This window comes from Poecilia formosa, unplaced genomic scaffold (assembly GCF_000485575.1).
Source record: "Poecilia formosa unplaced genomic scaffold, Poecilia_formosa-5.1.2 Scaffold6, whole genome shotgun sequence".
Taxonomy (NCBI): domain Eukaryota; kingdom Metazoa; phylum Chordata; class Actinopteri; order Cyprinodontiformes; family Poeciliidae; genus Poecilia; species Poecilia formosa.
Genome location: NW_006799945.1, coordinates 3,590,016 through 3,601,409, shown reverse-complemented (window position 1 = coordinate 3,601,409; position 11,394 = coordinate 3,590,016). Strand labels below are relative to the sequence as shown.

The 11,394-nt window shown below is 36.3% G+C and overlaps 1 protein-coding gene across 1 annotated transcript; it reads left to right on the top strand.

Moving 5' to 3' along the window:
• Positions 1–1,484: 1,484 nt before the first annotated feature.
• Positions 1,485–10,948, top strand: LOC103149114 (protein NLRC3-like). The gene is made up of 11 exons (XM_007568137.2): positions 1,485–1,749; positions 3,191–3,313; positions 3,447–3,494; positions 4,023–5,787; positions 5,867–6,040; positions 6,780–6,947; positions 7,157–7,330; positions 7,710–7,877; positions 7,986–8,159; positions 8,413–8,580; positions 10,338–10,948. Exons 1-11 carry the CDS (start codon positions 1,695–1,697, stop codon positions 10,582–10,584), a joined length of 3,264 nt encoding a protein of 1,087 aa, XP_007568199.1. The 5' UTR covers positions 1,485–1,694; the 3' UTR covers positions 10,585–10,948.
• Positions 10,949–11,394: the final 446 nt, after the last annotated feature.

Below are 11,394 nucleotides of genomic sequence, written 5' to 3'. Positions count from 1 at the left end.
TTTTTTTTTTTTTTTTTTATGTTTCCTCATTTGGCCAAGAGTTGTTTGTTGTTTTGCGGCTGATGCTTTTGTTTTGAAAGGGCGTTAGAGGTCAGGGTTGCTGGGTGACTGACACAACACTGCAGACAGCAACTGAGATATACATCTGTGTTGGTTGGGGAATAAACACCAACACAACTGTTTGAACGTCGTGCAATGAGAGAGAGAGAGAGTGCATGGGTCGCAGTGAAAAGGAAATAATTAAGGAGCAGTCAAATTAAGGTCCAGACAATCAATTAGCTAGCGCTTGGTTGATGAGGGAACAAGGTGAGTGTTTTGATGAGTAAATTGTATTTATATTTGATTATATTTGATTAACTGTCGAACAGCTGAAACAGTTGGAATACGTTTTAGTTCATTTGTAATATAGAAATGTTATAGTTAATAATTAAATACATGTATTGTAAATTTAATGTTATTACATAAAGTAAGGTTTATAGGTTAAGGTAAAAGGTTAGAACCACCAAGAGTTACTAATGATATTTTATTTGTATGTTTGCAGCTCTGCGGCCATCGGTGGCTATGCTAACTAACCTGAGCATTCATGGCAGATTTAATTACGCTTCATTTATAAACGATGTAAACATTACCCCCTTATTAAGATTAGCTGTTAGAAAAATGTTTATTGGCTTATTGATGCTGCCTCCTTGTGGTGAACCAGAGAACTGCAAAGGTTTCCTTGTTAATTGAATAGAGGGCTATATATACAGTAGTATACAATAGTTTTAAATTCGTATTAAGCTTGAAAATAAAACAATTAAATAACACAGAAGAATTGTTTGACACATAATAATAACAATAATCTGATAAGCCATCCATGGAACCACTCTTATACCCTTCAAAGTAACAAATCTCTCTCTTTTTTCATGAAAAGTCAACATAAAATTGCTATCCCTAACACAAAACAATCTAGGATCTTAAAAGTAATCTCAAACATCACATTCTTTTACAAAATTAAGGGATTCTAATGGATCGGTTTCTAACATTTGGTCTTAAAAACATTAAAACAGGAAGCGCACATTCACTCATTCACTCTTACAGGAAACTGACAGAAAAAGAAACACAAACAAAAATTTGCAGTTAGTCACATTTTTATCACATCCAAGCATTCGTAGTCAGTCCTCAAAGATACCTCAAACATACATTTAGAATCACAAGTTACACAAACTACTTACACATATACCTGAGAGAGGATTTTTGCTTCTGCTTTAATCCTTGCACTTCTTTATAAATTGTCAAAAACCACTCCCACAAATTTCTTTTCTACAATTGTAGTATTTTATCATATCTTATTTAATGAAAACTATACCCAAATGGAATTTGAAGCACCATATTCTAAGTCATTCACTTTTATTACTTTAAGTGCATTTATTGTGTGTCTGTGTCCTTGGAGATATAAGTACACAGAGATGTGAGTCATATCGTACACAAAACACAATGTTTGCCTCACGTGACCAAATTCAAATGAAACTGGCAGCTGCAAACTCTTAGGTTTCCTTTTTATGTCAGTCAGCAGGAAGTAGTGTTGGTTTGAGGAGAGCGTTTTTATTTTCTAACAAAAACAGACAGACATGCCAGGATGGACATACAGGAAGAGGATAAACTTAATGTCTCAGTCACTTAGTTTGCTTGTTGGAGTTTAAAATAGTGTGACTATGGAGAGGCAGTTTGCAACTGGTCAGGCTGTCGACATGGCGACATCACAACATGGTAAGATCAAAGCTTCATTTTTACAGTGAATCACTTTTGTATTTACAAGGCTTGGTTTGACTTTGAGAAGGAAGAGCGAGCATAGCAAATGATTCTTTTGTCCGGTTCCGAACAAATTCAGATATAGAGATGTAGATGTAAATTCAGATGTAGAGCAGAAAGACAATCATCTGTCAAATTATCAAAACAAAAACTGGTGACTCAATGAGATTAGTCCAGAATGCCATTCGGTTACATTTTAATAAAAGTTGGCAAAGACAGAAATGAGAACATTGTTATTCGATAGCAGCCCACATCCTCTGTCTGGACTCGAGACAGTCAAATCGAGTGAGAACCTGTTTCTGTATGTGGGTGTGGGTGAGGTGGTAGTAAATCAAAAGTGTACGACAGTTGATTTGATTTATCTATGAACAACTATTTTAAGTGCCTAAGTCAGGGATGTCAAACTCATTTTCATTTTAGGCCGTATCAAAACCCATTCAATTGCTAAAACATCAATAAATAGCTGTTTCAGCATTCAATAGGTGTTTCTTAAAATGAAACAATAATGAACATCTTTTCACACTGCATCAGTGCATCCAGGAGTTTGTGACTGTTTTTGTGTTATTTTTGCAATCAAAATCATAGATTTTGTGATCATTTAGAAATATTTGCAAGGAATTCTTACGGTATTCATGCTAATATGTGTGTTTATTATTCACTGTATCAGTCACAGATTGCAACTTGACATCATGCGAGGCTGAGGCAACAATCACTTTTGAGAAAAAAATGTCGGTAAAATCAGAAAAACTTGGGCATCTGCTGATTTTATATGAATTTTCTGAGTAAAGTTTGTAGATTTGTGAAAAACTGGAGGGAGTTATTGATGTAATTTGGAGCCTAGAAGGCTACATTAAAAGCTACATAAAAATCTGGCCCTGTGCCTTGAGTTTGACGCATCTGACCTAAGGCAATTATTAACAAAATTAGTCATTTAGATCAGAATTACAAAGTCAAGTCACCACCAAGTACAAGAAAATAGCTAAATTAGTTTTCAGTTTCAGCTGTTGTCATATTCAGTTATATTCCACATGATCCACTTCATTTATTTCTGTTTACAGCCACATAATGTGCTTTTTGAAACACTAGAAAAAGGAAACAATGAGAGAGCAGCTTTATGGCATAACAACATGTCATTATGTCAGAAATTTCAAGTCAGTATGAATTTAGTCCTACGTTTTGCAGATAATTTAGCTGACGTAGGCCCAGGATGTCTTTTTAATGAATGAAGTAATGTTTTGTCAATAAGGAAGACTTTTTATTTATGGCTTCTAAGTTTTAATTTTTAAAATTAGGTTCCTGTCTTACCCTTGCAGATTTACTCACCTCTGAGGTTAAGTAAAAATATTTACATAAAAAAAAACATGGGACAAATGTAACTAAGTTGTCTGTTCTGTTTTAGATCAAGCTGCACCGGTAGGCAACGTCCTCACCGCCCAGAATGGAAGCGTCATCACCTCACCCAGTTTTAGTAATGTGAACATAAGCAATGGCAATATTATTGTCAACACAAACTGCACACATGGTAATAATTTGAAATTAATTTTAAAACATGTCTGATTTATGATTTAGTTTAGATTTGTCTAATTTAGAATTGTGAATTTTTCTTCAAATCAGATTAAAAATGACCTAAAGTTTTCAGCTCATTTCTGTTTCAGCTCCAGCCGCAACAGATCAAGTCAGGGGTGTCGCTCCAAAACTCAAAGGTAAGATGTATAGAGCTGTTCATCTCTGTGGCTTGCACTATTTGTATTACACTAAAATTTGACACAAACAGAAGATGAAAAAGAAATAAAAGAAATAGCACAATAAAATTGACCCCTTTTACAATGCAATGAAACCCAATATATAAATATAAAGTTTGACAAAATTAAGAGACCACTTAAAAGTATCTGCTTCTCTGATTTTAGTTTTTATAGGTGTATGTTTGAGTAAAATGAACATTGTTCTTTTATTTTATGAACTACAGACAACATGTCTCAGAAGTTCCCAGCAAAAACTTAGTACTTATCTGCAGAAAATGGGAAATGGTCAAAATAATGAGAAAGATGCAGTGCTTTCAGACCTCAAATAATGCAAAGTAAACAACAATACTAATGTTTTAACTCAGGAAAAGTTCAGAAATCATTATTTGCAGTGCAGTGGTCTCTTATTTTTTTCCAGAGCTGTATGTTTATGATGTTTGAAGTTTAAATCTTGAATCTAAAATTTGATTTTTGGTTTTAATCTTTCAGAGAACATCCAAGATTGCCAGGATGAACTAAAATCCTACCTTCAGTCGAGGACAATGACTCTGTCTGAAGGAACAGAAGAAGAAACATTGTCAACTTATTTAAATAAAATCTATACAGAGCTTTACATCACAGAGGGAGGCAGTGGTGAAGTCAACAGGGAACACGAGGTTATTGAATTAGAGTGTACAAGGCCTACAAGTGAAGAAAGAAAAATCGATCTCAATGACATTTTCGGTGCTTTATCAAATGAAGAAGATCCACCGCGGAGAGTTTTGACAAAGGGAATTGCAGGTATTGGTAAAACGGTGGCTGTGCAGAAATTCACTCGGGACTGGGCAGACGGAGAAGCCAACCAGGACTTTACGTTTGTGTTTCCCTTCTCATTTAGAGATCTAAACTTAATAATTGAGGAAAAGTTCTCTCTCGTTGAGTTAATACGTAACTATTTCGAAGAGGTCGAGTGTTTGGATGTTTCAGATTACAAAAGCTCTAAACTTTTGTTCATCTTTGATGGCCTGGATGAAAGCAAATTTCCCCTGAACTTTGACAGGAACGAGATGTGTCGCAATCCTGCAAAGAAAACAACAGTAGACATATTACTCACAAACTTATTCAAAGGCCAACTGCTGCCCAAAGCTTCTGTGTGGATCACAACTCGACCAGCCGCAGCCAATAAGATTCCTCCAAAGCACATCAACAGGGTGACAGAGGTACGAGGTTTTAACGACGAGCAAAAGGAGGAATACTTTAAAAAGAAAATCAGTGACAAGACTATTGCTCAGAAGGTCTTGGGGCATCTTTTGTCAAAACCTTTGAGAAGTCTTTACATAATGTGCCACATCCCCATGTTTTGCTGGATTTCAGCCACAGCACTTCAAAGCCTCCTCATGAAAGAGGATCAAGCTGAGCTCCCAAAAACCCTAACAGAAATGTACATGCATTTCCTGATCAAACAGACAGAGCTGAAAAATCAAAAAGATTACCAAGGAGGTGATACTGACAGAGACATGATCATGAAATTGGGAAAACTGGCATTTGAGCAGCTGCAAAATGGCAACATAGTCTTTCGTGAAGAAGATTTGAAGGAATGCGACATCAATCTGAAACAAGCTGCTGTTTACTCGGGCGTTTGCACACAGATCATAAGAAAAGAATCGGGTCTTCACAAAAAGGAAGTTTACTCTTTCATACATTTAAGCGTTCAGGAGTTCCTTGCAGCTCTGTATGTACACAAGACCTTCGTGGATCGGCGAAAAAATCTTCTCAGCCCAAACACTGTGAAACTGGTTTCCGAGGGAGGAGAAAGTCCAATTATCTTTCTACACAAAAGTGCTGTGGACATGGCTTTGAGCAGTGATCAGGGACGATGGGACTTGTTCTTACGGTTCCTGGTGGGTCTGTCTCAAGACAAAAATCAGGGGCTTCTACAGAAAATCTTTGGAGATAAGGACAAACTTCCACCGAGCCGAGAGGAGACAATCAACTACATTCACCGTAAAATCCAGAAGACCTCGTATTCCAACAAGGGTATCAATCTATTCCATTGCTTAAATGAGTTAGGAGACCAATCTCTTGTGGAGCATGTCCAAAAGTATTACAATTCAGGGGATGTCAGCAAAATTTTACCGGCCCATTGGTCGGCTCTGGCTTTCGTGCTGCTTGTTTCCAATGAAGACTTGTCTGTCTTCGATCTGAGAAAGTACTACGGATCTGAAGCAGTCCTAGAGCGGCTGCTACCAGTGCTTAAAGTAGCAAAGACAGCTTTGTAAGTAAACCTAACTCATGTTAACCTTGTTCTACTTGGTGCACAAGATTGCTTACCATAATTTTCTTGCTCAACTCAGGTTAAGTGAGAGTAACCTCACTGACAGGTGCTGCAGTTATGTTTCTTCAGTTCTTACCATGAAGTCTGGAGGACTGGAAGAGCTGGATCTAAGTGGAAATACTCTGAACGACTCCGGAGTGCAGCTGCTCGCTGACAGCCTGCAGGATGCCAACTGCAAACTTTCAAAACTCCGGTAAAATATATTTAAATCCTTCCCTTTTTAACTCACAGATTTAGAGTATGAATTTGTTGATTTGCAATTTTTTGCAAGCAAGATTTCTTGGCTAGACCTGAGACACTATATTGTGTCATTTTAGAGTTCAGCACCAAAGGAGTTAGAAATGGCAAGTAAAATTAATTTAAACTGAGCTTTCCTAGTCATAACAAGCACTCACCAGTGCCACGTTCAGCTATTCATCCCCACTAACCAGAACAGGAACTCAAAAGGGGAAAAAGCAGTCAGTCAGTTTCTCCAAACAAATTTCCTGATGTGTGTTTTGCATTTCAGATCTATAGGGAACAGACTGTGCACAGTGTAAACACTTTATAAACATTTAGTTGAAAACTCCATCTAGATAATAAAGCTGAAAATATCTTCAAGGCACTAGATTTAAAGGGTTGTTTATTTTTCAAAGGAATCGGGGCTACTTTTCTATATTTAGTTGCATTTTTTAGTTACTGTTTACTTGCAAAACAGGCTTTATTTTTGAAGTGCACAGAAGGACTAGTTTACCCAATGCTCTATCTACTCTTGGAATGAGCTGCCACTACTCATATGTATAGCATAACTTTCATGAAATAAGAGGCAAAATTGCTTCCAAACTAATACTGGTTGAAACATAAAACATTTGTCTCTCGTAAAACTAAGGACAGAACATGGTCTGATCTTTTCTTGATTAATGTTTTTATGTCACTTTTGTTCTGTGATGCAGATTAAAACAGTGCGGCATGACAACAACAGGATGCCAGTCTTTGGCCAGAGGAATAATGTCTAATCCTTCTCATCTGAGAGAGCTGGACCTCAGCAAAAATAAACTTAATGATGAGGGAATGAAGCTGCTTTCTGGCGTTGTAAAGAATTGCCATTTGGAAACTTTAAGGTAAAACATTTTCCAGATTTTATAGGTACTACTCTTAGATCAGGTCATAAATGTACACTTTGTCTTGTGGATAGTGCAAACATTCACAACATCATTGACATATGAGAGTTCATGATTTGCAAGATTTTGTGTAAATCAATTAATAAGACTTTTGTGATTAAGTATAAATTTCCATGTGATCATGGTGAAATAAAATCGTTTCTCTGCAGACTCTCTGGGTGTGGTCTTGAGGAGAAAGGATGCACATGTGTGGCATCAGCTCTCTGCTCCAATCCATCTTATCTACAAAACTTGGATCTGAGCAGGAACAGCTTCAGTAGAACATCAGTCAATCAGCTTTTTAACTTCTTGCAGCACCCTGACAGTAAGCTGCAACGGTTGTGGTAAGAAAGCCCTCCACTTCTACGAAATCTAAGCACCTAAAAAGAAAAACATTTGACTCAAAAATAATTAAATGCATGATTATCTAAAGACTGTTTTAGTAGGGATGCAATTGTAAGACAGTTATTGTTTTCCAGTTTTCATCTTCAGCCCACAAGGTGCAGAGTAGAAAAATGAATGTACTCATTGTTTTATTTATATTTTTGAGCCTTTCAAAAGCACAATCAATATTTATTGACTGATTGTTTATTTTGTGGCGTTTAGGCCAACCAGATGCACTGACTGTGTGCATGGAAATCGATTAAGTTAAATCTTTCCACTGGGTAAACTCTTCTGGGGTTTTTTTTTTTAAAGTGAGCAAACATCTACTTTTGTCCCAAGGCTTTTCAAAACAAACCTACAAGCGGATGGTGCAACTGCTCTGGCCTCAGCTCTCAAACCCGACCAGCTGAAGGAATTAGACCTAGGAGCCAACACAATAGATGATGCTGGGGTGCAGAAACTTTCTGAACTGCTGAAGAGTCCAAACAGTGAACTCGAAGCCCTGAGGTGAGGAAGACTTTATGCTGCACAAATATAGACACAAATTTAGATGAAGAATATTTCGAAAATGTTGAAGACCTTAAAATCTGCTCAGTTCACTTTTATTGCCCACAGACTTCAAGGTTGTCGCTTAACAGATGAAGGCTGTGCCATGTTGGCTTCATCTCTGAAGACAAACCCGGCTCATTTAAGAGATCTAGATCTGGGAAGAAACACCATGAAAGAACACGCAATTGTAGAACTTTCCAAGTTCTTGGAAGACCAAAGCTGTCGACTGGAGATACTGAAGTGCGTATCATGTGCACCACATCTCTCACATTGTTTTCTCTACAATAGAGATAAAGATCAATGCAGAATTCCACCCAAGCAGTAATTTATAAATTGGAAATATTGCCATATACTGAACTTTATGTTCACCAAGGTGCCAACAATGTAATTCTCACCTTGTTTCACCAAAGATGACTTGTGTTATTGTTTTAGATAGATCAAGTTACCTGAAATACTCTCGTTAAATGTTTGGGATTTCAATCTTTTGTTGCAGCCTGACATGCTGCATTGCAACCACAACAACCAAGCCTCTGATTTTAGCTGTCAGTCGTTGCTTTTTCCTCCGAGAGCTCAACCTCACTTACAACCAGTTCACGGACGAGAGCCTGAAGCAGATCTGTGATTGGCTGAGCAGAACCGAATGTAAATTAGAAGTGCTGAGGTGAGACTTGTTTTGTGTCTTTTTAGTAGGACAGCTGAAGATTTGAACCAAATGTTTCTTGGTTGTGGTTGTTTATGTGACACTGAATGGATGTGTTTTGTGAAGAACAACAACAACAAAAATTATGTTTTTTAGTGATTACTGATAGGTATTTTTTGACAACCTACGTAAAATGAACCACAGACAACTTATGTGAGTTTTTACCGAGCTTTCAAGAAAGGAGAAGATGCAGCAGACCGCTCCAGCGAGCTGCCCACAGCGCGTTCTGATAACTTCCAGTTAGAGCTCATCTTTTATTTTCAGAGAAGGGAGGGATAGACATAAGAGACAAGTTAGCAGCAAGTTCTACACACACAAGGTCATTTCGTCTTTTCCCTTGGGAGTGATTTCTCTAAGGGCGGAGGGCTGATATCAGTGTGAGAAAGTCTTCAACACAGCAGTCAAAAGTTTTAACACAGACAGTGAGAGACCAACACTTCCCAAGGAAAATCACAATAATAATATAAGACTGCTATGGTAAGATCAATAATCTATACACATGTAAGAATGATAACAACACATAATATTTCCAACAATTACCTTGAAAAATTCTGAAATTCAGAAAAAGAGCATAAACAAATAAGAAGTAATTGGTAACACTTTATTTGAAGGGGGGTGAATAAGACTGTCATAAACATGTCATAACACCTGTCATGAACATGAATAAGCCTTCATGAATATTTATGACTGTTGTCGTAAAGTGTCATTCGGTTAATTATGACACTTTTAATACAAAGTTGACATTATTCAACATGTCTTTGTTATGACAACTTGACATTAACCAATAAATCATTATTGATATAAATTTGTTATAAAAGTATTACTGATTGCACTTTAAAAATTAGGTAACTTTATGTTATTAAAGGTAAAGTTTAAACAGTAATGATTTCTTGGTTAATGCCAAGATGTCATAACAAAGACATTTTGAATAATTTCAACTTTGTATTAAAAGTGTCATAATTTACCGAATGACACTTTATGACAAAAGTCATAAATATTCATGAAGGCTTATTCATGTTCATGACAGGTGTTATGTCATGTTTATGAAAGTGTCATGACAGTCTTATTCAACCCCCTTCAAATAAAGTAAATTACCAAGTAATTTAAGTCATTTAAAGTTCAGATTTGAGTCCTGAGCAAAATATTTAAATGAAGAACCTGCATTATTGTTCCAATAAGACAACATATGTAAAGGGTAAACATATGCAAATACAGATTAACTTATGAAGTGGAAGGTAAATTAGGAAGGCAAGGCAATTTATTTGTATAGCACATTTTCAGCAACAATTGAAAGTGGTTTACATGACCGAAACAAACAAACAAACAAAAAAACATTACATTGCAGTAGCAAAGTAAAGGAAACAGTGAGTTTATGATGTTTCAGTTCTAAACAAGTGGGTTATTTTAGCCTTAATTTGAAGGCACTCACAGTTTCAGCAGTTTTGATCATTAGTCATTTCACATCAGGAAGTTGTGAGCCAAAGAACAGTTTCCATGGTCCTACACTAATTTTACATCCTCAATTGTATATCTGCAGTTTATTTTTCACTTTTCACCTGTAGATAAACCATTTCGTAACAATGAACGTTTTTTAACTTTCTACTCAAGGGGGAAAATGTCATATTTGGTTTAATTTTAATTACTTGCACATTATCTCTAAAACCTTCATAATACACCCTTTTTTGTTTGACTTTGACATTTAATAATTTTTTTCCCAGGTTGTCCTTTGTTAAAGACAGCACCTGTGAGCTGCTCGCTGCGGCTCTGAGGTCAAACCCTTCACACCTGAGAGAGCTGGAGCTGAGCAACAGTCATTTAGAAGAATCAGTGAAGTTACTGACTGACTTACAGAAGAATGATGACTTCAAACTGCAGGCATTGATTGTGACAGATCAAAGTCTGCTCAAAGAACAAGCCCTGTTGGGGACACTGAGAGAGAAATTGAATAAATTAGAATTGATATGAAATAACGTCCTGCTTGGCTACCACAAATGTTTACCTAAAAGTTATATTCTTGGACTATGTAAATTCACAAACGCTTTAAACTTGACTATCTATGGCATAAGTTGTCTTAAGTTTTGTCCCGTTTTGGATGGGAAGACTCCTGAAATTATAATTTTGCATAGGCAGAGGTAATCTAGACTCAGTGTACAGTTCTGAGCTTCTATGTGATATTACGTTTCGACAATCTCAAGTCAATAATAAAATATTGTTTTATATATTCTGAAGCATTATATGTTATGAAATTTCCTCAAAACTTCTATGATGAGATTTTGGTGGTGGGTCAGGGTGCAGCCTGGGGGAACCTGATAGCAGCAGTATGCGGCTTACAAGTTCAAAACAACTAAGTATTCATGGAATTTAATCTGTAATTAGTTGTTTTTTTTCTTTTCTTTTTTTTCTTTGCATGATATAGTTTGAATTTAGTCAGTTTGAGCAACTGGTTCTGGGTGTTATGTTACACTGGAAAAGGAACTACAGTGATTTTTTTTATTTTTTATTTTTTTTTTTTATTCAGTGGTTTTGATTTCATGTGGTAATTAGATCATTTGCACACAAGAGGGCGGTGTAATGCCAGAAACAAAGGGAGTGGTCACCTTGTTTGTAGGTTTGATTAGTTTCAGTCGGAAACCTGTTTTCTTTTGTTTCAGTGTGTTTGTTCAGTGAACACTTAGGCAACCACACAGTTGCTTGGTATCTATGCTTTACTGAGTTTTTGTAAATTATCAAGAGGAATGTGATTTTATTTGTTCAATTTAAAAAAAAAATTCTAGT

Excerpts from the sequence above, each read along its gene's own strand:
- LOC103149114 (XM_007568137.2), top strand. The coding sequence starts at position 1,695 with ATGGAGAGGCAGTTTGCAACTGGTCAGGCTGTCGACATGGCGACATCA. Across the intron at positions 3,314-3,446 it reads CAACACAAACTGCACACATG|CTCCAGCCGCAACAGATCAA; the intron begins GTAATAATTTGA and ends TTTCTGTTTCAG. Across the intron at positions 6,041-6,779 it reads TGCAAACTTTCAAAACTCCG|ATTAAAACAGTGCGGCATGA; the intron begins GTAAAATATATT and ends TCTGTGATGCAG.